The sequence below is a fragment of the Garra rufa genome, chromosome 7 (assembly GCF_049309525.1).
Source record: "Garra rufa chromosome 7, GarRuf1.0, whole genome shotgun sequence".
NCBI lineage: Eukaryota > Metazoa > Chordata > Actinopteri > Cypriniformes > Cyprinidae > Garra > Garra rufa.
Genome location: NC_133367.1, coordinates 11,672,641 through 11,699,283, shown reverse-complemented (window position 1 = coordinate 11,699,283; position 26,643 = coordinate 11,672,641). Strand labels below are relative to the sequence as shown.

General features: G+C 39.2%; 2 protein-coding genes across 2 annotated transcripts; both read left to right on the top strand.

Annotated features, from left to right (window-relative positions):
* The first annotated feature begins 2,719 nt into the window (after nucleotides 1–2,719).
* Nucleotides 2,720–18,814, top strand: LOC141339160 (cryptochrome-1-like). The gene is made up of 10 exons (XM_073844792.1): nucleotides 2,720–3,132; nucleotides 10,596–10,712; nucleotides 10,843–10,993; nucleotides 11,068–11,208; nucleotides 14,344–14,514; nucleotides 14,599–14,739; nucleotides 14,809–14,960; nucleotides 17,984–18,081; nucleotides 18,166–18,276; nucleotides 18,360–18,814. The coding sequence occupies exons 1-10, from the start codon at nucleotides 2,720–2,722 to the stop codon at nucleotides 18,536–18,538; spliced, it is 1,674 nt and encodes a 557-aa protein (XP_073700893.1). The 3' UTR covers nucleotides 18,539–18,814.
* A 565-nt stretch (nucleotides 18,815–19,379) lies between these two features.
* LOC141339167 (transmembrane protein 263-like) lies at nucleotides 19,380–24,002 on the top strand. Its single transcript, XM_073844800.1, has 3 exons — nucleotides 19,380–19,502; nucleotides 21,763–21,841; nucleotides 23,395–24,002. Exons 1-3 carry the CDS (start codon nucleotides 19,494–19,496, stop codon nucleotides 23,682–23,684), a joined length of 378 nt encoding a protein of 125 aa, XP_073700901.1. The 5' UTR covers nucleotides 19,380–19,493; the 3' UTR covers nucleotides 23,685–24,002.
* Nucleotides 24,003–26,643: the final 2,641 nt, after the last annotated feature.

The following is a 26,643-nucleotide window of genomic DNA, read 5'->3' as shown; positions in this document are numbered from 1 at the left end:
AAATGCCATGTTTTTGACATTTACCATGGTAATACCATGTTTTGGACCATATTAATGGTAATGCCATGTCTTTAGCTAGTTTTTGACATTTACCTTGGCAATACCATGTTTTGGACCATATTATAATGGCAATGTCATGTTTTTTAGCTAGTTTTTGACATTTACCATGGTAATACAATGTTTTGGTCAATATCGTTATTAAATGCCATTTTTTGAGCTATTGTTTGACATTTACCATGATAATACCATGTTTACCATGGTAATACCATGTTTTGGACCATATTGTGAATAAAATGTTTTTTAGCTAGTTTTTGACATTTACCATGGTAATACCATGTTTTGGACCATATTATAATGGCAATGTTTTTTAGCTAGTTTTTGACATTTACCATGGTAATACCATGTTTTGGACGATATTGTGAATAAAATGCCATGTTTTTGACATTTACCATGGTAATACCATGTTTTGGACCATATTATAATGGTAATGTCATGTTTTTGACATTTACCTTGGCAATACCATGTTTTGGACAATATTGTGAATAAAATGCCATGTTTTTGAGCTAGTTTTTGACATTTACCATGGTAATACCATGTTTTGGACCATATTGTGAATAAAATGCCATGTTTTTTGAGCTAGTTTTTGACATTTACCATGGTAATACCATGTTTTGGACCATATTGTGAATAAAATGCCATGTTTTTTGAGCTAGTTTTTGACATTTACCATGGTAATACCATGTTTTGGACCATATTGTGAATAAAATGCCATGTTTTTTGAGCTAGTTTTTGACATTTACCATGGTAATACCATGTTTTGGACCATATTAAAATGGTAATGCCATGTCTTTAGCTAGTTTTTGACATTTACCATGGTAATACCATGTTTTGGACGATATTGTGAATAAAATGCCATGTTTTTGACATTTACCATGGTAATACCATGCTTTGGACCATATTATAATGGTAATGTCATGTTTTTGAGCTAGTTTTTGACATTTACCTTGGCAATACCATGTTTTGGACAATATTGTGAATAAAATGCCATGTTTTTTGAGCTAGTTTTTGACATTTACCATGGTAATACCATGTTTTGGACCATATTATAATGGTAATGCCATGTCTTTAGCTAGTTTTTGACATTTACCATGGTAATACCATGTTTTGGACCATATTATAATGGTAATGTCATGTTTTTGACATTTACCATGGTAATACCATGTTTTGGACCATATTGTGAATAAAATGCCATGTTTTTTGAGCTAGTTTTTGACATTTACCATGGTAATACCATGTTTTGGACCATATTGTGAATAAAATGCCATGTTTTTTGAGCTAGTTTTTGACATTTACCATGGTAATACCATGTTTTGGACCATATTGTAAATAAAATGCCATGTTTTCGACATTTACCATGGTAATACCATGTTTTGGACCATATTATAATGGTAATGTCATGTTTTTTAGCTAGTTTTTGACATTTACCATGGTAATACCATGTTTTGGACGATATTGTGAATAAAATGCCATGTTTTTGACATTTACCATGGTAATACCATGTTTTGGACCATATTATAATGGTAATGTCATGTTTTTTAGCTAGTTTTTGACATTTACCTTGGCAATACCATGTTTTGGACAATATTGTGAATAAAATGCCATGTTTTTTGAGCTAGTTTTTGACATTTACCATGGTAATACCATGTTTTGGACCATATTGTGAATAAAATGCCATGTTTTTTGAGCTAGTTTTTGACATTTACCATGGTAATACCATGTTTTGGACCATATTGTAAATAAAATGCCATGTTTTTTTAGCTAGTTTTTGACATTTACCATGGTAATACCATGTTTTGGACAATATTGTGAATAAAATGCCATGTTTTTTGAGCTAGTTTTTGACATTTACCATGGTAATACCATGTTTTGGACAATATTGTGAATAAAATGCCATGTTTTTTGAGCTAGTTTTTGACATTTACCATGGTAATACCATGTTTTGGACCATATTGTAAATAAAATGCCATGTTTTTTGAGCTAGTTTTTGACATTTACCATGGTAATACCATGTTTTGGACCATATAACAATGCTAATGCCATGTTTTTTGTCACTTACCATAATAATACCACACGTTGGGCCTTATTATGATGGAAGTGCCATGTTTTGAGACATTTATTTTCTACATTTACCATGGCAATACAATGTTTTGGACCAAATCATGATTGAAAAGCCACGTGTTTTGTTATTGAATACTGTGGAAATTGACCCTGGTAATAACATTGTTTTGGATTGTATCATTAATGTATTGCCATGTTTTTTTTTTTTTTTTTAATTAACCATGACTGAAATGGCATGTTTTTGAAATACTTGTAAAAAAAAAAAAAAAAAAAAAAAAAATACCATAGTAATATTGTATTTTGGATCTTACCGTGAAGGTACTGCTGTTTTTTATTTTCATTTACCATGGTAATGTCATGTTTTGAATTCTGCAATGTATTTGAAATTGGTTCATATTGTGATTGAAATTGCATGTTTTTTCTTTGACATGTACCATAATAATACCATGTTTTGGACATTATCATGCCAGTAATGCCAAGTTTTTTGACACTTACTATGTTAAAACCATGTTTTCAATCTTATCATGAAGGTAAATCGCTTACATTTGTTCTAATTATTCAGTTTCAGACTCTGAAGCATTTGTATGGTGAGTCAGCCGTCATGAGTCACCGCACCATCCATCTCTTCCGCAAGGGCCTGCGGCTACATGATAACCCCACCCTACAGGGGGCGCTGGCGTGCTCCTCCGCGCTCTACCCCGTCTACATCCTGGACCGTGCGTTCGTGGAGGGGGTGATGCGCGTGGGCCCATTACTCTGGCGCTTCATCCTGCAAAGTCTGGAGGATCTGGACTCCCGTCTTCGGGCGCTAGGCTCGCGGCTCTACGTCCTGCGCGGGTCCACTCTGGCGGTGCTGCGGGACCTCGTGACCCGATGGGGAATCACGCAGATCAGCTACGACACAGAGGTGGAGCCGTATTATGCGAGCATGGAGCGAGAAATACAAGCACTAGCACAGGAGCGCGGACTCAAAACATACACAAGCGTGTCGCACACGCTGTACGACGTCAAGAGGTGCGACGGCCTGAAATTGCTCAGCTAAATTAAATTTTTATAACTATTAAAAAAATGTAACTTATGTAAAGTAAAACATATATATTTGATTAATAAAACTACTTTAGTATTATTATTCGGGGTTCAAGCGCATAGCGCAGAAACACTATTGTAATTGTTTGAATGATCACGGATCAGTGATCTCCGCATAAAACTGATCGTTCAGACCAAACCGTAAGTCGTAGAGACTTGAAACTTGGAAGGATGGTAGTACTCACACCCCCGACAATGTCACCAAGTCTCGTCCCAATCGGCCCGACGGGAGCGCTACAGCGATCATAAGTACGAAATCACTCTTAACTCCTAAACGTCATTGTCGGCTGTAACGTTCGTTCGATCACGGAAGGAAGAAGGCAGGGTCAGCTAGGCTGGGACTCGTGCTATTTTATTCACAATTTGTTCAAACAAACAGTATCTAGCGTCAGATGCGCTCTCCCACCAAGGGTATCAAAACTAATAACTCATAACAGGTTGCAGTTCTCTCTCTCTGCTCCAGCGTCTGTGGCACGAGTCCTCAGCCAGTCTCTCTCCTCTCTGCTCGGGCGCATTCTCCTTTTATCCGGTCTCTCCCCGCCAATTACTGGAATGAGACACAGGTGTTCGTTATTTCTCACTTGACCCACTTACCACTCGTTCACCTGCCTCTCTCTCCCGGTGCAGACCTCGCGGAACCACGCCCCCCTCGCCACATACCCCCACCGCCCGATTCAGGCCGGGGAGCCATCCGGCCTGCAGCCCCCCCCCCCCCATTCCTGGAGAGGAAGTCCGCCACAGCCATCTGCGCCCCCGGCCTGTGGACCACCTTGAACTTAAACGGCTGTAATGCCAGATACCAACGGGTGATCCGCGCGTTGGTGTCCTTCATGCGGTGGAGCCATTGCAGGGGCGCATGGTCCGAACAGAGGATGAACTCCCGCCCCAGGAGGTAATATCGAAGGGTGAGGACGGCCCATCTAATGGCCAAACATTCCTTTTCTATGGTGCTGTACATCGTCTCCCTCTTAGAGAGCTTCCGACTAATGTACAGCACCGGCCGTTCCTCACCCCCCACCTCCTGGGACAGGACCGCCCCTAAACCCCTGTCCGATGCGTCGGTCTGCAACAAAAAGGGGAGAGTAAAGTCAGGGGAATGCAAGAGTGGCCCTCCACATAGGGCAGCCTTTACCTGGGTGAAAGCCCGCTGGCACTGCTCCGTCCACTGGACCGGATCTGGTGCTTCCTTTTTAGTGAGGTCAGTCAGCGGGCTGGTGAGGTCCGAATAATTAGGTATAAACCGCCTATAATATCCCGCCAGCCCCAGGAACTGCCTCACCTCCTTTTTGGTCTTGGGGCTTGGGCAGGTCGCAATAGCTGCGGTCTTATCAATTTGGGGACGCACCTGCCCATGTCCCAAGTGGAAGCCCAGATACCTGACTTCCACCCGCCCAATCGCACACTTCTTCGGGTTGGCCGTGAGCCCAGCCCTCCTCAGCGACCTGAGTACTGCACGGAGGTGCTGCATGTGCCGCGGCCAATCATTGCTATAAATGATGATATCATCCAAATAGGCCGCGGCGTATGCAGTGTGTGGACGGAGAATTCGGTCCATGAGTCGCTGAAATGTAGCTGGTGCCCCGAACAAGCCGAAAGGAAGCGTAACGAATTGGTGTAATCCAAACGGCGTGGTGAAAGCTGTCTTTTCTTTAGAGATAGGCGTTAAGGGGATTTGCCAATATCCCTTCGTTAAATCCAGTGTCGAATAAAATTGAGCAGAACCTAGCCGATCAAGCAATTCGTCCACCCGCGGCATTGGATAAGCGTCGAATTTCGACACAGCATTTACTTTGCGGTAATCCACGCAGAAGCGGACTGAGCCGTCCGTTTTAGGGACCAAAACTATCGGGCTCGCCCAGTCACTGCTGGATTCTTCTATTACTCCCATTTCTAGCATGGCCTCTAATTCTGTCCGTACCACATTCTTTTTGTGCTCGGGCAAACGATACGGCCGACTGCGCACCACCACGCCCGGCTCGGTCTCAATATGGTGCTGGATGAGATCAGTGCGACCCGGCAGGGATGAGAACACATCTGCAAATTCTTTTTGCAACTTGGCAATGTCAGTGAGCTGCGATGGTGAGAGGTGGTCTCCCCCTAGCGGCAGAGCGAGGGATTGATTTTTGCTGCTCACCTCTGGCCCGAGATCCTCCTCTCCACTCACCACCATCGCCAACATCACTGACTCCGCCTCATTCCATTTTTTTAGGAGATTGAGGTGGTAAATTTGATGTGCCCCATTCCTGTCGGTACGCACCACCTCATAATCGAGATCCCCTACTCGTCGTGTGACCTCGAACGGTCCTTGCCACTTGGCGAGCAATTTAGAGCTAGATGTTGGGAGTAATACAAGTACTTTCTCTCCCGGAGTGAATTTACGGAATCTGGTACCCCGATTGTAAAGCCGGCTCTGTTTGTGCTGGGCCTGTAGCAAATTCTCCATAGAGAGCCGCCCCAATGTGTGTAACTTTGCTCGCAGGTCCAGCACATATTGAACTTCATTTTTACTATTTGAAGGTCCGTCCTCCCAAGCCTCTCTTAGGACATCTAACACCCCTCGGGGCTGACGTCCATAGAGAAGCTCGAAGGGGGAAAACCCCGTGGAGGCTTGGGGGACCTCCCGCACAGCAAACAAGAGGGGTTCCAGCCACCTATCCCAATTTTTGGCGTCTTCGTGAACGAATTTACGAATCATGGTCTTTAACGTGCGATTAAAGCGTTCGACCAGTCCGTCTGTTTGTGGGTGAAAGACGCTGGTACGAATCGATTTAATGCCCAGTAATTCGTAAAGTTCGCGGAGCATCCGTGACATAAACGCCGTGCCTTGGTCGGTGAGGATCTCTTTCGGGATCCCCACCCGGGAGATTAATCGAAACAGCGCATCCGCCACACTTTTTGCTGAAATGTTGCGGAGTGCTACTGCCTCGGGGTATCGTGTTGCATAATCCACCAGGACTAATGCAAAACGATGCCCTCGTGCGGATCGTTCTAATGGCCCGATGAGGTCCATGCCAATTCTCTCGAAGGGGACCTGCATAAGGGGGAGGGGGCACAATGGTGCTTTTGGAGTGGCCGGGGGATTCACCAACTGGCATTCACGACAAGACGCGCACCACCTGCGCACATTCTCGTGAATGCCCGGCCAAAAGAAACGGGTCATTAGACGATTAAGTGTAGCTGTTTGCCCTAGATGTCCAGCCATGGGATTCGAGTGAGCCGCCTGGAAAAGCATTTCTCGACGGCCCTTAGGTATTAATAATTGTGTTGTATCTTGTTTTGTCTGAGTGTCCTGGGTCACTCGATACAACCGATCTTTAATAATGGCAAAGTAAGGATAGGAGAGCGGACGTGCAGGCTGAAGAGGCTGTCCGTCGATAGTACGGACCTGTTCAAACGCATTTTTGAGCGTTTCATCCCGTGACTGTTCCAGGGGAAAATCCTCAGACAGCGAGAGGATTGGTCTCTCTTCCGCATTCCTTTCCCCTGGCGCAGTATTCGCGGGTTCAGCCTCCCCAACATGCACAGCCGCGACCCCTTCCTGTGCCTGTGATCGCCCAGAAACATCCGCGCATAAATTTCCCAATAAAATTTTAAAACCTGGCCAATTGGTTCCCAGAATTAGCGGATGTCTGAGGTGCGGGTTAACTGCAGCCTCTACACTATGCTTTTGTCCCCTGAATTGAACCGTGACTGGCACTAGGGGATAATTTACCACTTCCCCGTGCACACACCTAACCGTAACCATGCGGCTTTTATCCAATGTCTCCGGTGGAATCAGGCTTTGATGAATGGAGGTCTGGTTACAACCTGAATCCACCAAAGCCTGATGATTACCTCCCCTTATACTCACAGGTATTTGATACAAGCCAGCCTGATCGGGGGCAGCCTGTGGAGCGTCAGGGACCCGGATCAACGTTCCCACCTCCATCATCGGACAACGATCGATAAAATGACTCGGGTCCCCACAACGCCAACAGGCTGGCCCGGGTTTCCCCGCTGCCCTAGTGGCGGGAGGTGGATCAAGGGATCGGCGAGGAGAGAGCGGTGGGCCGGAAGCCGCGGCGGGGGTTATATTTGTCCCACCCCAACCTCGGGGCTGGACTCGCGGTGCCGCTACGGGTTCCATCCGGGACCGGGGAAGAGGGCGTGGGGGAAGATTCCCCCGTGACCTAGGCAAAGGGACAGGCTTAGGAGAGGAGATGGGGGAAGAGAGAGAGAGAGAGACAGATGGTAAAATTTCGCCGACCCCGGAGCACGCCACCATCTGGTCCTCCGCCAGTTGGATGGCCTGGTTCAGCGACGTCGGGCGGTGGCACTGGACCCACTGGGCAGTCTCCTTTGGTAACCGAGCCACGAACTGCTCCAGCACCACGCGATCTAGAACCCCTTCGACGTCGCTTCCTTCGGCCATCAGCCATTTGCGGCAGGCGTCCCGGAGCTGTTGCGCCATCACGAAGGGCCGGCCACACTCACCGAGGTCCAGCGATCGGAAGCGCTGTCTATGCTGTTCCGGACTGCGGCCGACCCGCTGGAGGATGGCGCGCTTGAGGTCTTCATAGACCAGGAGGTTCTGGACCGGCAGCTGTTGCGCGGCCAGCTGTGACTCCCCCGCCAACAGTGGAATCAAGCGTACTGGCCATTCTTCTTGGGACCACCCCCACGCCTCCGCAGATTTTTCAAAGAGATCCAGGAATGCTTCAGGATCGTCCTGCGGACCCATTTTGTGAAGGGGTACCGGGGTGGGTGTCACGCTGGCAGCTGGGGTTTCCCCAGCCCGAACCTCCCGGTCAATCCAGCTCCGGAACAGCTCGCGGTCCTCCTGCTGGGCTTTAATGAGGGCTTGGAAGCGCAGTTCCTGTTCCTCCCTCAGGCCCAACAGTGCCTGATGTTGCTCTTGATGCAGACCCGCGAGCGAGTTGATTACCTCCGCAAACGGCGAGGATGACGGACTCTGCATGATGGCAGCGGCACTCTTCTTCCTTCCCGGGTTTCGGCACCAGTGTAACGTTCGTTCGATCACGGAAGGAAGAAGGCAGGGTCAGCTAGGCTGGGACTCGTGCTATTTTATTCACAATTTGTTCAAACAAACAGTATCTAGCGTCAGATGCGCTCTCCCACCAAGGGTATCAAAACTAATAACTCATAACAGGTTGCAGCTCTCTCTCTCTGCTCCAGCGTCTGTGGCACGAGTCCTCAGCCAGTCTCTCTCCTCTCTGCTCGGGCGCATTCTCCTTTTATCCGGTCTCTCCCCGCCAATTACTGGAATGAGACACAGGTGTTCGTTATTTCTCACTTGACCCACTTACCACTCGTTCACCTGCCTCTCTCTCCCGGTGCAGACCTCGCGGAACCACGCCCCCCTCGCCACATCGGCTATTTCACGTTTTTTTGAAAAACCTACTTGCTAACTCGCTAACTAGTCCTAGGTTTTTCGCCCAGTCGGAACCAAACCAGTTCAGAAAGATTCTCTGGATCGTAAATATCAATAATTAACAAAAAGAAGTAAAATTTTGAATAACTGAACAACTCGTCGTCGCAAAGAGGCAGCAAAATGTTCAAAAGGGGCAGGGCCACTTTTAGTAAAATGCCTATAACTTCTGAACCGAATGAGATATCTCCACTGAACTCAAAACACTTATGTAAAAGCTCAATCTGAGGTTACAGGAAAAAAATAGCGGAGCTTGGCCACTTGGTGGCGCTATAAGAGGGGAAAAAACAAAAATGGCTGTACATACGCACCGTTTGTCTTATCAACATGAAAATTGCCGTGCCGGTCTTGGTCCAAAGTGCCACAAGCGTCTACAAGGACATTTGTGGATCTCAAAAAACATGGCTGCCATTGGCCGACGAAGTTTGAGCACCTGTTAGACAAGGTTAACGGAGGTCAATCGGAACGAAACTTGGTAGGCCTGTGCAACTCACGGCCCCATAGGTTTGAGAGAAATTTGAAAGAAATCGGCCACTGGGGGACTAAACGATTGTATGTCCCGTAGGTTTTTGCACATTTGCACGATATTCATATTAGGGATGCACCGAATCCAGGATTCGGATTCGGATTCGGCCGAATCCTGGGCTTTTTGACGGGGTTCGGTTTCGGCCGAACCTTAGATTTATTTTCCACCGAAACCGAACCCTAGACTTGCACTGCGACGTCACACGGCCGTTGATTACGTGAAGGTGTTTAGGCTACATAGGACCCGTTCGAACGTAGTAGGCTGTAAGAATCTGAAAATGGAACTCGTAAGCAAAAAAAGTTTTGTTTGGCAGTACTTTCAACCAAAAGAAGGCGATTCAAGTCGAGCTTTATGTTCAATTTGCAATGCCAATTTGTCTCGTGGTGGCAAGGACCCTAAGCAGTACACAACATATCGCCGATGTTAAAACATTTGCGTCTAAGGGGCCGTTCACATGTCGCGCCTAAAAACGCGTGGAAAACGCTAGGCACGCCGCTTTCTTCCTTGTCAACAAAGCGCTCGGGCGCTTGCGCTCCGGAAGCGTCTGCCGTTTCTAAGCAACCATCAGCTGCGCTCTAGCTCCAAGCTGCGGAGCGCTTGCTGCATTTTGAAAAGTTGAGATGTTTTTATCTCGATGCGGCGCGGACGCGCCTGGAAAAAACGAGCGCGTCGCACGCCGAGCGCGTCGCGACCGCGTCGCTTCCATTATGCGCGCGCAACCCGCGCTTCTACATTTAAAATAACGAATTTGAGCGCGCAAAAGTGACATGTGAACGGCCCCTAAAACATCCAAAAGAATACGAGTTTTGCATGAAGGAATCTACAGACAGCAGCCAAAATGCAGCAACTTCAGGTACGGCAGCTGGACAGTCACAGCTAAAAACGTGTAATTAAGGATGCGAGTAGGATTCGGTATTCGGTTTCGGATTCGGCCGAATCTTAAACAGTGGATTCGGTATTCGGCCGAACCCCAAAAATCTGGATTCGGTGCATCCCTAATTCATATCAAACGATATAACTCCTCCTTCTGGACAACTTTGCCTCTAGAACCACTGCTGTCAATCAAATCATGTGTTCAATGATTGAGAAGATTCTCTGGACACTCTAGGCTAATAATCATCAAAAGAATTTTGAAATTTGCCCTTTGAGAAGCTGTAATTGGGTCGTTTAGAAAAGGGGCCTGCCCGAATTTACACAAAATCCTATAAATCCTAAAGGAAAACTCAAAACTTCACAAATTTGAGCAAATTCAACAAGTTATTCTGAACAAAGCATGCCAATTTTTAAGGCGATCGGATCACAGATGGCCCTATAACAGTCAAAAACGTTTAAAAACATATTTTTATGGGTAATTACCTGGATTTGCCAAATAAAAATTGTTTAAATCATTGATTTTTCAATTTTTCCTATGTGCTTAATAGTGTTGGTATCTCTCAGGATCGTAAAGGCGAACGGCGGCTCTCCTCCGCTCACGTATAAGAAGTTCCTGCACGCTTTGACTGTTTTGGGTGAACCGGAGAAACCGGTGCGGGACGTCAGCGCCGAGGACTTCCTGTAAGAACGGCACAAGCATCTGTGTTTGTTGTGTCTGACGCTGAGCAGATGCTTCTTCGTCTGTCGAGTGTGAGACTGAAGCGCAGATGGAGGAATCATGGGAGAGTCTGTGTGTGTTTTATGTGTGCAGGAGATGCGTGACCCCTGCGGAGGCGGACCACGAGAAGACATACGCAGTCCCATCTCTGGCTGATCTAGGTCTAGAGGTTGAGTTGGAGGTCTTGTGGCCTGGAGGAGAGACTCATGCGCTCCAGAGACTGGACAAACACTTCCAGAGTCAGGTCTGATTCATTCAAATCGTTTGATTCTAAACTAATTGGTTCATTGATTCATTTAGTGACTCGTGTGTTTGTAGGGATGGGTGGCGAGCTTCTCGAAAACACGGACTGTGCCGAACTCTCTTCTGCCCAGCACCACGGGTCTCAGTCCGTACCTCAGTCTGGGCTGCCTGTCTGTTCGCACCTTTTACCACCAACTCAGCAGCGTCTATGCACAGGTTAGCATGCATGCTAAACCTCATCACACCACACACTACACTGATAGCATGCCTACTAGAGGAGAGTGACTGATGTGAAGCACACTAGATAGGGAGCAACTCTATATAAACACATGAGAGAATCATGACCTTATAAATCACAAAACACACAGATATTGTGCAAAGTAGCATATTTTTAAATGAGTTAATACTATATTTTATTTAAAAAAATTGGCCCTCACGGTTGATTCCAACCGATATGTTAGCATGTTGCTAAGCTAACAACACTAATAAACAAAAAACACACAGATTTTGTGTTAGGTTGTGTATTTTTAAAAGAGTTAATACTATATTTAGAATTTTTTTGGGTTTGTATTAATAATTAACCCCTTAATGGTTGATTCTAACCGATATGTTAGCATGTCGCTAAGCTAACCACTAATAAACACAAAACACAGATTTTGTGTTAGGTTGTGTATTTTTAAAAGAGTTAATACTATATTTAGAATTTTTTTGGGGCTTTGTATTAATAATTAACCCCTTAATGGTTGATTCTAACCGATATGTTAGCATGTTGCTAAGCTAACCACTAATAAACAGAAAACACAGATTTTGTGTTGGGTTGTGTATTTTTAAAAGAGTTAATACTATATTTAGAATTTTTTGGGCTTTGTATTAATAATTAACCCCTTAATGATTGATTCTAACCGATATGTTAGCATGTCGCTAAGCTAACCACTAATAAACACAAAACACCCAGATTTTGATGTTAGGTTGTGTATTTTTAAAAGAGTTAATACTATATTTAGAATTTTTTTTTGGGCTTTGTATTAATAATTAACCCCTTAATGGTTGATTCTAACCGATATGTTAGCATGTCGCTAAGCTAACAACACTAATAAACACAAAACACCCAGATTTTGATGTTAGGTTGTGTATTTTTAAAAGAGTTAATACTATATTTAGAATTTTTTTTTGGGCTTTGTATTAATAATTAACCCCTTAATGGTTGATTCTAACCGATATGTTAGCATGTCGCTAAGCTAACAACACTAATAAACACAAAACACAGATTTTGTGTTAGGTTGTGTATTTTTAAAAGAGTTAATACTATATTTAGAATTTTTTGGGCTTTGTATTAATAATTAACCCCTTAATGGTTGATTCTAACCGATATGTTAGCATGTTGCTAAGCTAACAACATTAACAAACACAAAACACAGATTTTGTGTTAGGTTGTATATTTTTAAAAGAGTTAATACTATATTTAGAATTTTTGGGGGGCTTTGTATTAATAATTAACCCCTTAATGGTTGATTCTAACCGATATGTTAGCATGTCGTTAAGCTGACAACACTAATAAACACAAAACACACAGATTTTGTGTTAGGTTGTGTATTTTTAAAAGAGTAAATACTATATTTAGAATTTTTTTGGGTTTGTATTAATAATTAACCCCTTAATGGTTGATTCTAACTGATGTGTTAGCATGTCGCTAAGCTAACCACTAATAAACACAAAACACCCAGATTTTGATGTTAGGTTGTGTATTTTTAAAAGAGTTAATACTATATTTAGAATTTTTTGGGGGCTTTGTATTAATAATTAACCCCTTAATGGTTGATTCCAACCGATATGTTAGCATGTCGCTAAGCTAACCACTAATAAACACAAAACACACAGATTTTGTGTTAGGTTGTGTATTTTTAAAAGAGCTAATACTATATTTAGAATTTTTGGGGGGCTTTGTATTAATAATTAACCCCTTAATGGTTGATTCTAACCGATATGTTAGCATGTCGCTAAGCTAACAACACTAATAAACACAAAACACACAGATTTTGTGTTAGGTTGTGTATTTTTAAAAGAGTAAATACTATATTTAGAATTTTTGGGGGGCTTTGTATTAATAATTAACCCCTTAATGGTTGATTCTAACCGATATGTTAGCATGTCGCTAAGCTAACAACACTAATAAACACAAAACACACAGATTTTGTGTTAGGTTGTGTATTTTTAAAAGAGTTAATACTATATTTAGAATTTTTTGGGCTTTGTATTAATAATTAACCCCTTAATGGTTGATTCCAACTGATATGTTAGCATGTTGCTAAGCTAACAACACTAATAAACACAAAACACACAGATTTTGTGTTAGATTGTGTATTTTTAAAGGATTTAATACTATATTTAGAATTTTTTTGGGCTTTGTATCAATAATTAACCCCTTAATGGTTGATTCCAACCGATATGTTAGCATGTTGCTAAGCTAACAACACTAATAAACACAAAACACACAGATTTTGTGTTAGATTGTGTATTTTTAAAGGAGTTAATACTATATTTAGAATTTTTTTGGGCTTTGTATCAATAATTAACCCCTTAATGGTTGATTCCAACCGATATGTTAGCATGTTGCTAAGCTAACAACACTAATAAACACAAAACACAGATTTTGTGTTAGGTTGTGTATTTTTAAAAGAGTTAATACTATATTTAGAATTTTTGGGGGGGTTTGTATTAATAATTAACCCCTTAATGGTTGATTCCAACCGATATGTTAGCATGTTGCTAAGCTAACAATACTAATGTTAATAAAATCATTAATTTGTTGCTGTACATGTATAATTAGCCCTCAGGGTTGATTTTAACCAACTGGTGTTAGCATATTGCTAAGCTAATAACATTTCTAAACAAAAATATATTCAAATATTGTGTGAAATAGAATATTTCTTAATAAATTAGTGTTATATTTATAGATTTTTTGCGGCATATTTATGATTACATTTAAATAAATCAAAAATATTTTATTATAAAGGGATTGCAAAAGCGTGCGCACAGATTATGAATTTGTGGGTACGGATTCAAAAACCAAACGGTTTCCATTGCTGAATAAACTATTTCTGTCAAATGAACACTTGTAAAGTTTTCGCTAAGGTTGCCTACAAATGAAGTTAAAATTAGCAGCTATGGCCATTGAAAAACAGAATACTAGCATACTTTTTTTTTGTTAAATACTGTTCATCATGCTGTTTTGTTTAATTTCATACAGTAGTATGCTATATTGTCACATGACCTCATTGTGTTGCATTTTAAATTCACTTTCAGTTTTATGCAAACTTATCTGACCTTTTTGGGTTTTTTTTTCATTCACAGTCAAAGAACCATTCGCTGCCGCCCGTGTCTCTCCAGGGTCAGGTTCTGTGGCGCGAGTTCTTCTACACAGTCGCGTCGTCCACACCAAACTTCACCAAGATGGAGGGAAACCCGATCTGTCTGCAGATCGAATGGTACCACGACCCAGAAGCTCTGGAGAAATGGAGAACCGTAAGAGAGCCGCATGTTTAACGTCTTTCCAGCTGTTTTTGTGTGCTGTCTGTAACATTCTCCGTCCTCCATCCTCCTCGTCAGGCTCAGACAGGCTTCCCCTGGATTGACGCCATCATGACCCAGCTGCGTCAGGAGGGCTGGATCCATCATCTGGCGCGTCACGCTGTGGCCTGTTTCCTGACGCGTGGAGATCTCTGGATCAGCTGGGAGGAGGGCATGAAGGTACTTTGGGTCTTTCTATGTGATTCATACAGTCTTTCATATAGGTATTTCAGGTGTGTCCGTTCTCAGGTGTTCGAGGAGCTCCTGTTGGACGCGGACTACAGCATTAATGCCGGGAACTGGATGTGGTTATCCGCTAGCGCGTTCTTCCACAAATACACAAGAATCTTCTGCCCGGTGCGTTTTGGCCGGCGGACTGACCCTCAAGGACAGTATCTAAGGTATGACCACACCTACTATGCACTAGCCACCTTCATATTCCATTTAATATTCATGATGTTTAATCTGTTATTATTAATATTCATGACATTCTGTTTAATCTGCCACACCCACCGCTGTTTAATATTCATGACATTCTGTGTTTAATCTGCCACACCCACCGCTGTTTAATATTCATGACATTCTGTTTAATCTGCCACACCCACCGCTGTTTAATATTCATGACATTCTGTTTAATCTGCCACACCCACCGCTGTTTAATATTCATGACATTCTGTGTTTAATCTGCCACACCCACCGCTGTTTAATATTCATGACATTCTGTTTAATCTGCCACACCCACCGCTGTTTAATATTCATGACATTCTGTGTTTAATCTGCCACACCCACCGCTGTTTAATATTCATGACATTCTGTTTAATCTGCCACACCCACCGCTGTTTAATATTCATGACATTCTGTTTAATCTGCCACACCCACCGCTGTTTAATATTCATGACATTCTGTGTTTAATCTGCCACATCCACCACTGTTTAATATTCATGACATTCTGTTTAATCTGCCACACCCACCGCTGTTTAATATTCATGACATTCTGTTTAATCTGCCACACCCACCGCTGTTTAATATTCATGACATTCTGTGTTTAATCTGCCACACCCACCGCTGTTTAATATTCATGACATTCTGTTTAATCTGCCACACCCACCAGTTTTAAATTCATGACATTTTGCTGTTTAATATTTAATACGTTCAGTGTTTAATCTGCCACACCCACCGCTGTTTAATATTCATGACATTCTGTGTTTAATCTGCCACACCCACCACTGTTTAATATTCATGACATTCTGTTTAATCTGCCACACCCACCGCTGTTTAATATTCATGACATTCTGTGTTTAATCTGCCACACCCACCACAGTTTTAAATTCATGACATTTTGCTGTTTAATATTTAATACGTTCAGTGTTTAATCTGCCACACCCACCGCTGTTTAATATTCATGACATTCTGTGTTTAATCTGCCACACCCACCACTGTTTAATATTCATGACATTCTGTTTAATCTGCCACACCCACCGCTGTTTAATATTCATGACATTCTGTGTTTAATCTGCCACACCCACCACAGTTTTAAATTCATGACATTTTGCTGTTTAATATTTAATACGTTCAGTGTTTAATCTGCCACACCCACCGCTGTTTAATATTCATGACATTCTGTGTTTAATCTGCCACACCCACCGCTGTTTAATATTCATGACATTCTGTTTAATCTGCCACACCCACCAGTTTTAAATTCATGACATTTTGCTGTTTAATATTTAATACGTTCAGTGTTTAATCTGCCACACCCACCGCTGTTTAATATTCATGACATTCTGTGTTTAATCTGCCACACCCACCACTGTTTAATATTCATGACATTCTGTTTAATCTGCCACACCCACCGCTGTTTAATATTCATGACATTCTGTGTTTAATCTGCCACACCCACCACTGTTTAATATTCATGACATTCTGTGTTTAATCAGCCACACCCACCACTGTTTAATATTCATGACATTCTGTGTTTAATCAGCCACACCCACCACTGTTTAATATTCATGACATTCTGTGTTTAATCTGCCACACCCACCACTGTTTAATATTCATGACATTCTGTGTTTAATCAGCCACACCCACCACTGTTTAATATTCATGACATTCTGTTTAATCTGCCACACCCACCGCTGTTTAATATTCATGACATTCTGTTTAATCTGCCACACCCACCGCTGTTTAATATTCATGACATTCTGTTTAATCTGCCACACCCACCGCTGTTTAATATTCATGACATTTTGCTGTTTAATATTTAATACGTTCAGTGTTTGAACTGCCACACCCACCGCTGTTTAATATTCATGACATTTTTCCATTTAATATTCAATACGTTCAGTGTTTAAACTGCCACACCCACCGCTGTTTAATATTCATGACATTCTGTGTTTTTCTGCCACACCAGTTTTAAATTCATGACATTTTCCTGTTTAATATTTAATACGTTCAGTGCTTGAACTGCCACACCCACCGCTGTTTAATATTCATGACACTCTGCATGTGATCTACCACACTCTCCACCTTTTTAAATTCATTAAGTTTTTCTGTTTAATATTCATGACACTAAGTTTGACCTGCCGCTCCCACTAGTTTTAAATTTATGACATTTTGCTGTTTAATATTCATGATGTTCAGTGTTTGATCTACCACGCCTACCAGTTTTGAATTCATGACGTTTTCCTGTTTAATACAATATGTGTTTGATCTGCCACACCGTGGGTGACATTTTCCATTTAATATTCAATACGTTCAGTGTTTAAACTGCCACATCCACCACTGTTTAATATTCATGATGTTTTTTCCATTTAATATTCATGATGTTTAGTGTTTGATCTGCCACGCCCAACTGTTTAATATTCATGACATTCTGCTTAATCTGCCACACCCACCAGTTTTAAATTCATGATGTTTTTCTGTTTAATATTTAATACGTTCAGTGTTCGATCTGCCATGCCCTCCACCTTTTTTAAATTCATGACATTTTGCAGTTTAATATTTAATGTTCAGTGTTTGAACTGCCACACCCACACCTGTTTAATATTCATGACACTGTGTTTATTCTGCCCAAGCGGCAACCTCCCTCTCTCTCTATTGAAACCAACACAGAAGTGGCTTAAACTGCAATTCATCGACTGGCCGCTAGAGACTGGCTGCAAAAGGAAGTCAATCCCATTGACGCCCTATGTTAAAATGCACAACTTTACAGCAGAAAAAAGTATGTTTACAGCCTGGTACAAAAAGTGGTTTTGGTCTGTATTGCTAGTTTTGCCCTTCATGTCAACTGTGAGGGGGGTGAATTTTTTTACAACTCATCCGTTTAAGTTATATTAAGCCTTAAAATTCTGCATAATTAAGGGCGTGGCCTCTGTTGTCACCACGCCCACCAGTTTTAAATTCATGACGTTCTGTGTTTGATCTGCAGAAAGTACCTGCCCATTCTGAAGAACTTCCCCTCGCAGTATATTTACGAGCCGTGGAAAGCGCCTGAAGACGTCCAGCTCAGTGCTGGCTGCATTATTGGTATAGAGAGACACTAAACACTCACTACCCCAATGCTGTGACTGTCTAAATCGGTTTAATATGTTCTGACCCGTGTGTGTGCAGGTAAGGACTATCCTCGTCCCATGGTGTGCCACACAGAGGCCAGTCAGAGGAACCTAGGTTTGATGCGTCAGGTGCGCGCGGAGCAGGAGAAGACAGCCGAACTCACACGAGGTGAAATGCAAAACACAAACCACACGACGCAAAAGCTGCTAAATGCTTTCAAAGTGTTACAAATGGTTTGTTCTCCACTCCAGATGTGGCGGATGACCCGATGGAGGCGGGGCTAAAGCGTGAGCTGCAGGAGGAGGAGGAGCTTCTGGATGGGGCGGAGCAACACAGCACATCCAAACGTTTCAACGGCGTCACGGATCATAAGTCTCGCCCCTGCAATTGGACGCCGGAGACGCTACAGTTGAGCGGAGAGGTCATGTGACTCTAGAATCGACCAATCAGATCACAGTATCACTTCACCGTGCTTCCCACGAGTCTATTAGAACATTTGAACACTATTAATTGGTCTGAACACTGTGATGCTCATTTCTCTGGTGCTTTTTTGTGTTTATGAGACAATCATGTACGATGGTTAACTAAAAGAAGTGATTGTGCAACTTTATAATTTTAAACAGCAGTCTTTCTCATGCAAATGTGTTCATCAGTTGTTAAATATATGTGTATATTACGCAAAAGATCAAATAAATGATGAAAGTGAGCTTTGGCATGTTAAAAAATATATAGATATGTAACAGATCTGCATCTCTACAGTCATCGATTACGTTGAAAAACTGAAGTTTAACTTCAAATATGAAGAATTAGGTAGTAAACTGTCATTTCTGTTTTCTGGCAAAGTTTTCCTTTTGTTTTGGATTTGTTTGTGTATAAAATGACTGACCAACTATAAGCAGTCATTTAAACAAAACTCCAGGATCATATTACACTCATCAAATACACAAGTTAAACGTTTCTTACGTTTAGAAGAAGCTGTTTAAAGTTGTGTTTGTGGCTTTGACTGACTCCAGTGATGTAAGATCCGGGCGTCGAATTAGCAAATCCCACTACGACGAAGGCAACGCTTATGAATATTAATGACGCTCCTTAATTATTTTCTCGAAGCGTCCAATCATATCACACGATTAGTATTCATGGCCGCGCCCACTTTCAAAACGCCTCCGCTTCCACCAATCAAGCGCGTCTGCTGCGCGAGCGTCCCGTTACGTCATTAATATTCATGAGCTCGGCCTTCGGCGTAGTAGCGCTTGATTCGCATCCTGGATCGAGCGCCACGTCGCACAGCGGAGTCTTCCAGAACTCACGCATGAAACACAGCCGATGATCAGCGTCGATCCGGAGAGGAATGCAGTGAAATAGTCTGCAGGAGAGAAACGGCAATCATGGTGAAGGTGAGAGAATCACTTTTCCTGCGTTTGTTAATGTTTTCCTCTTTGGCGAGATCTGTGCGTCTTTTAGAAATATCATTTGAAGTTCGGTTTCAGAGATGCGCATGAGTCCAAAATAGGAAAATATCAGCAGGAAAGTACCCTAAAGTGTAGTTTTATTAGATATTAGTTAATATGGTCACTTCAAATGTTTAAATTTAGATTTTAGCATTTTTTTTAGCATGTTTTCATATAAAGTGCAGTGTTTCTTATGTTTAGAGAAAGCGTTTTTGCTTTATATATTGGCTGTTTAATCAGTTCAGATGTTTAAATATAGTTTTTAGCATGTTTTCATATAAAGTGCAGTGTTTCTTATGTTTAGAAGAAGCGTTTTTGCTTTATATACTTCCTTTTTTAATCAGTTCAGATGTTTAAATTTAGTTTTTAGCATATTTTCATTTATAGTTCAATGTTTCTTATGTTTAGAGGGCGTTTTTGCTTCATATTGCCTGTTTAATCACTTCAAATGCTTAAATGTAGATTTTAGCATATTTTTTAGCATGTTTTCATATATAGTTCAATGTTTTTTGTTTAGAAGAAGCGTTTTTGCTTTATATATTGCATGTTTAATCACTTCAAATGTTTAAAATTAGTTTTTAGCACTTTTTAAGTATGTTTTCATATATAAATGTCAATGTTTCTTATGTTTAGACGCGTTTTGCTTTATATATTGCCTGTTTAATAAGTTCAAATGCTTATATTTAGTTTTTTAGCATATTTTTAGCATGTTTTCATATATAGTTAAATGTTTCTTATGTCTAGAAGAAGCGTTTTTGCTTTATATATTGCATGTTTAATCATCTCAAATGTTTAAAATTAGTTTTTAGCACTTTTTAAGTATGTTTTCATTATATAGTTAAATGTTTCTAATGTTTAGAAGAAGCATTTTGCTTTATGTATTGCCTTTTTAATCAGTTCAAATGTTTAAATTTAGTTTTTAGCATATTTTTAGCTTGTTTTCATATATAGTTCAACATTTCTTATGTTTATATGAAGCGTTTTTGCTTTATAGCCTGTTTAATCACTTCAAATGTTTAAATTTAGTTTTTAGCATATTTTTGGCATGTTTTCATAGATATATATTATATAGTTCAATGTTTCTTACATTTAGAAGCGTTTTTGCTTTATATATTGCCTGTTTAATCACTTCAAATGTTTAAATTTAGTTTTTAGCATATTTTTGGCATGTTGTCATAGATATATATATAATATAGTTCAATGTTTCTTACATTTAGAAGCGTTTTTGCTTTATATATTGCCTGCTAATCACTTCAAATGTTTAAATTTAGTTTTTAGCATATTTTTTAGTATGTTTTCATATATAGTTAAATGTTTCTTATGTTTAGAAGAAGCGTTTTTGCTTTATATATTGCCTGTTTAATCACTTCAAATGTTTAAAATTAGTTTTTAGCACTTTTTAAGTATGTTTTCATTATATAGTTAAATGTTTCTAATGTTTAGAAGAAGCATTTTGCTTTATGTATTGCCTTTTTAATCAGTTCAAATGTTTAAATTTAGTTTTTAGCATATTTTTAGCTTGTTTTCATATATAGTTCAACATTTCTTATGTTTATATGAAGCGTTTTTGCTTTATATATTGCCTGTTTAATCACTTCAAATGTTTAAATTTAGTTTTTAGCATATTTTTGGCATGTTTTCATAGATATATATTATATAGTTCAATGTTTCTTACATTTAGAAGCGTTTTTGCTTTATATATTGCCTGTTTAATCACTTCAAATGTTTAAATTTAGTTTTTAGCATATTTTTGGCATGTTGTCATAGATATATATATAATATAGTTCAATGTTTCTTTCATTTAGAAGCGTTTTTGCTTTATATATTGCCTGCTAATCACTTCAAATGTTTAAATTTAGTTTTTAGCATATTTTTTAGTATGTTTTCATATATAGTTCAACGTTTCTTACGTTTAGAATGTCTTTTGCAGTATGGTTACTCTATATATTTTTTGTACTTATTTAGTTTTGGCACATATTTTTAACGTCATTCCTTTTACTTTTTTGTACATATATATTTCAAAGTAAATAAATCATAATCAAAAATCATTTTTCTAAGTTTTTAAGTTATTTTTTTCTGTACTTCTGCTTTATATATTAAAAATAAAATATTATATGTACTTTTTATGTATATATTATATATTACCTGTTATTTTACTTGTATTTTTCATTAAAAAAAAAAGGCTTATTTTCAATCTGTTTTTCAGAGTGTGAATTCAGAAGTTCAGTCCAGGAGTGAAACATATGAAGGAGGAGATGAACAGACAGAAACCAACCCATCCGCAGGTATAATAATACTTCATATGCATCCATATGATGTGCATATTTACATGTCATTTTTCATTTTACCTCAAGACTTGTTCTACATAACATTACTGGCTTTAATCTTGAATGATTTGTCCAGATTTAGCGTCTTGTGGGAATGGTTTTGTAGCTAAAGTTGCTGTAGTAAACACTCGAGTGTGTCTCTGTCTCTCGTGAGACTGTGTGTCGTGAGGTTTGTCGGCTATTTGGGTGTTTGTGGGAATGATCGCGGGAATAACGCAGCGCGAGCTGGGAATTCACACTTGTTTTCGGACAACACCGTGTTTGATGATGCAAGATGAACATCAGCACAACTTACAATGAAATATATGAAAATATCAAATATGTCCAGTTCCATACTGCAAAAGCAAAAAAAAAATTATATATATTTTGCATTAGGAAAATGTGTCTTTTCATTTATTTTTTCTTATCAAGACTTTATGGCATTGTGAGATTAATCATTTAATTCTCATTACTACAATGGAGCACAACAATAAAATTAATCATGTTTCTGTTTAAAACTAATAACTTTTTCCAAATTGTAGTGCAATAAAAATAATTATGTTAATAATATTGTAATTAAAAAGTATTTTATTTATTAAAATTCTCCTTACTATAATGCAGTAAAAATAATCAATTTAATAATGTTTCAATGCAGGAAGGTGATAATTATTATTCCAAATTCGCATTTTTATTATAACACAATTAAAGTAGTGTAGTTTTAATGCAAAAAAATAATAAATTTTTTCAAATTCTCATTACTATAATTCAATAAAAATAATGTTGTTTTAATGCAAAAAAAAAGGTAATATTTTTTCCAAATTCATTTTTATTATAATGCAATAAAATAGTGTTGTTTTAATGCAAAAAAGTAATATTTTTTACAATGCAATACAACAATGAAATTAATCATGTTTCTGTTTTAAAAAAGTATTTTTTTTTTCCAAATTCTCATAACTGTAGTGCATACAAAATAATTAAATTAATAATATTGTAATTAAAAAGTATTTTATTTATTAAAATGATCATTACTATAATGCAGTAAAAATAATTTAGTTAATTATATTTCAGTGCAACTAAGTTGTTTTTTTTTTTTTTTTTTTAAATAATGTAATTCATTGTTTGTTGTCTCTTGAATTTTGGGGTTAAATATCACCCTTAATTGATGAATTATTCCTGTGCGAAAAACTATGAAAATGATCATGTTTCCATTTAAAAAAGTAATTTGTTTTCCAAATTGTCGTAACTTTAGTGCATTAAAAATAATTATTAATAATATTGTAATTAAAAAGTATTTTATTTAATAAAATTCTCCTTTCTATAACGCAGTAAAATTAATCAGTTAATTATATTTCAGTGCATTTTTTTTAACTTTTTTTCCTTTTTTTTATAGATAATGTAATTAAGTGTATGTTGTCTCTTGAATTTTTTATTTTTTATTAATTATTCCTGTGTGGAAAAAAAAATTGATTTATTTTATGGTCATTAATTTTGAATGTAGAGTTTCAAAAGGTGTTATTTAAATTTTTCCCCAGCGGATGTCGGTAAGGAGCACCCTGTGGCTCCGCCCGCGATGATCTGGCGTGTGACCGGCGGCCTCTTCAGTGCCACGAAGGGCGTGGTCGGAGCCACGGTGGGCGGAGTCGCCTGGCTGGGCGGGAAAAGTCTGGAGATCACCAAATCCGCAGTCACCGCGGTGCCCTCGGTGGGCGTCGGCCTGGTGAAGGGCGGAGTTTCGGCGGTGGCAGGGGGCGTGTCCACGGTGGGGTCGACGGTAGCCAATAAAGTTCCGTTCACGGCAAAGAAAAAAGACAAATCGGAGTAAAGACGAGGACGACTGTAAGAGCCAAACACTCGTTTTTTCGATTGGTCACCAGAGACATTGACGGATATTTTTGACCAGTAAACGTCTAAGACGTTTGCGCAAAAAGGGAGTTTTGTACGTCATACTATGCGTACTATGTAAACAGACTTGATCTTAACGGAAAATAGTTTTTTTGTCAAATCATCTCCGATCTGCGACCAAAGACACGTTTATCAGTGACGTTTTTGTAGCCGTTAACCGACGCCATCTGATTTCTGCTGAAATGTTATCGCCATTCAGGTTTTTTATTATTTGAATATAATAAAGTCATGGAAAAGATGTTGTGGAACATTTTCAATCTTTGAAACCTCTCCAGATGTGGACAGAAGATGATTTCACTTTAGTTTGATCACATTTTTCATAACTTACTCTACGAAAGTACATAAACGCAAACACTTCTAGTTTAAAATTCAATGCCAAAATACAATTCAAAATGTTTTGTCACATGTTGGAAAAGTCTAAAGAGAATCTTGATTACCCTCGTGAAGAATAAATATATTAAAATGTATTTCATGCTAAGTATACTATTACATTTGCATCTTATGAACTTAATAAAAATACTCTGCAATTACTTTTAGTATACTCAACTGGTATATTTAGTCAGTTTAATTGGAACAACTAATTTTGTACTTAATACACTTTAATTGTGCTGAAGTCCAACTCAGTATATTTATAAGTATATTTGATTGTGCTGAATTTTTATCCTCATCAATGGTGACATTAAAACATATTTTAGACTTAATATTAAGAAATGTGCATTGTGCACAAGCAGTACTCCAAATAAAGTTTAATTACAATTTTTTATATTAGAAAGTTTCGATTAAATATGTTAATACACTTTAACTATACATAGTGTAAAATAAAGGCATTTTAAATCTATTACTTTTTTGTTAGGATGGCAAGTTAGTAAAACATATTAATGTAATCATGTGGCCACAAGTCAGAATTAAAGTGATTTAGCTTTTTGCCATTTTAGTCACAATTTAAATGAATTGGAACTTTTTTTGTCATGATTTTATCATCTCCTCTGAGAAATGACCGTTATAAGATTCAGTTATTATAATAATTTAATACAATTTCACATACGTTTTTACACATAATCATATCAAACCTAAGTTTAACTGGTTATTGGCTATAAAACTGATAAAAATGCACTGTGTGTTATATTAGACTAATTGTTAGCTTAGTAATAATACAATTCAAGCTGACTGGTCTGCTAAACGAACTAAAAACTTGTGTGAGCAGACTCAGTTAACTTAAATGTCTGTAACTTAAGTTGTATAGATAACGTTACTTATGTTAAAATACTTTATATAAGCAAACAGGTAGTAAACTGATTAATAAGACGCACTAACCTGCAGTTAGTCGGAGTAACGGTTCCCGGTCCTTTTCAAATTTGAAAATGCGCGCGCGGTTCACTGAGGGAGTCGGTTGGAAACTCCGTAACGGCTCTGAACGATTCGCTCCTTGAGTGAATTCGGTTGGATGCAATTGCTAGTTGTTTCATGAATCTTTTTGACGGACTCATTCAAAAGAACCGGTTCACATGAATCATTTGCACGCGAATTGCGAATCACTTGTTTTATTCGCTGAGGAAACACTAACAGCCGTGCGCGCGCTTATCAGGTCATGTGACCTGCACTAAGTTGCCGATTTTCAGTTTACTTTTATGATTTTAGAATTTAGATTGTTGTAAGTATTTATTATTTTAGTCACAGTTATCTAAAATGAACATAGAACATTGAGGAAAAGTCTTATTTTGCGATTTTTGTGGTAATTTGAATTAGATTAATTTGTTATCAGTCAAAATTAAGTAAAGGCAAGCTAACTGAATACAGAAAAACATTTAATTAGCTTTGGTTATATCTTACCTTCATATGAGTGCATTCAGTCAGCTCTGTCACGTTCACAATACAGGGTTTGAGGGCAAAGAAAAAAAAATAAAACTAACTGTTAAATGATTATTATCCTGACATGCTAGCAGAGACAAAAGAGGTTTATATCAAGTCAAATAAGAGACTAACACAAAAAAAAAAACACTCACTTTGTGTTTAAATATATACATTTTTTAATAGCTGGCTGATGAAGTACCACACACAGACTAAGAAACAAATGCTGGTACTATATTTATATATATATATATATATATATATATATATATATATATCTTCAAAATTCAAAACAGCTAGGAATATTCTGTAGAAAAACTGAAAACACAAGCGGTAAAAATGTACCGCTCCATAAGATACAGCTGTCATGTACAAAACAATGGAGTACATAGAGATGAAGACGATGAAATAATGTACAGCGATGGAAGACGTCAAACACTGGAGCCGATTCTTCGCTATCTGTGCAAAAAACACGAAAACATGAAATAAAATACAGTCGTTTTCACAAACGAGACAATCACTCATCTGTGGTACAGTTACAATAGTTTGGACCCGAACACGTTCCAACGATCATGTGACTCGTGTCACCATGGAAACAGACGCAGGTATGTACAGGTGAGGCCGGTTCAGAGCAGCGATGCGGAAACTCTTCCGTTCTTCCGTGATACTGAGCGAATCTGGATCCGTTTAAATTGGCCGTAATGCGTGTTCTTCATTGGCTGTTTGCGATTACTGGTCCATTTACGCCAAACGCCAAATTTTCGCAAATATTAATATAAACAACAGAGACAGTCCATTTTTTTCACAACTGGTGACAACCAAGAAGACTTGAGCTTTGGTTTGCGTTTTCGTAAACTTCATGTGCAAATATAAACTCTCAAGTTATTAAAACGCTTAACTCTTCAGTCAGGCTGACAAATATTCGTTACACTCATTCATTCACTCGGTTTTGTTTGGTGCGAAAGGACCTTCAGTTTAAAACAGTATTTACATGTGATTTTTAAAATCAATATTTGGGATAGTAGTTAAAT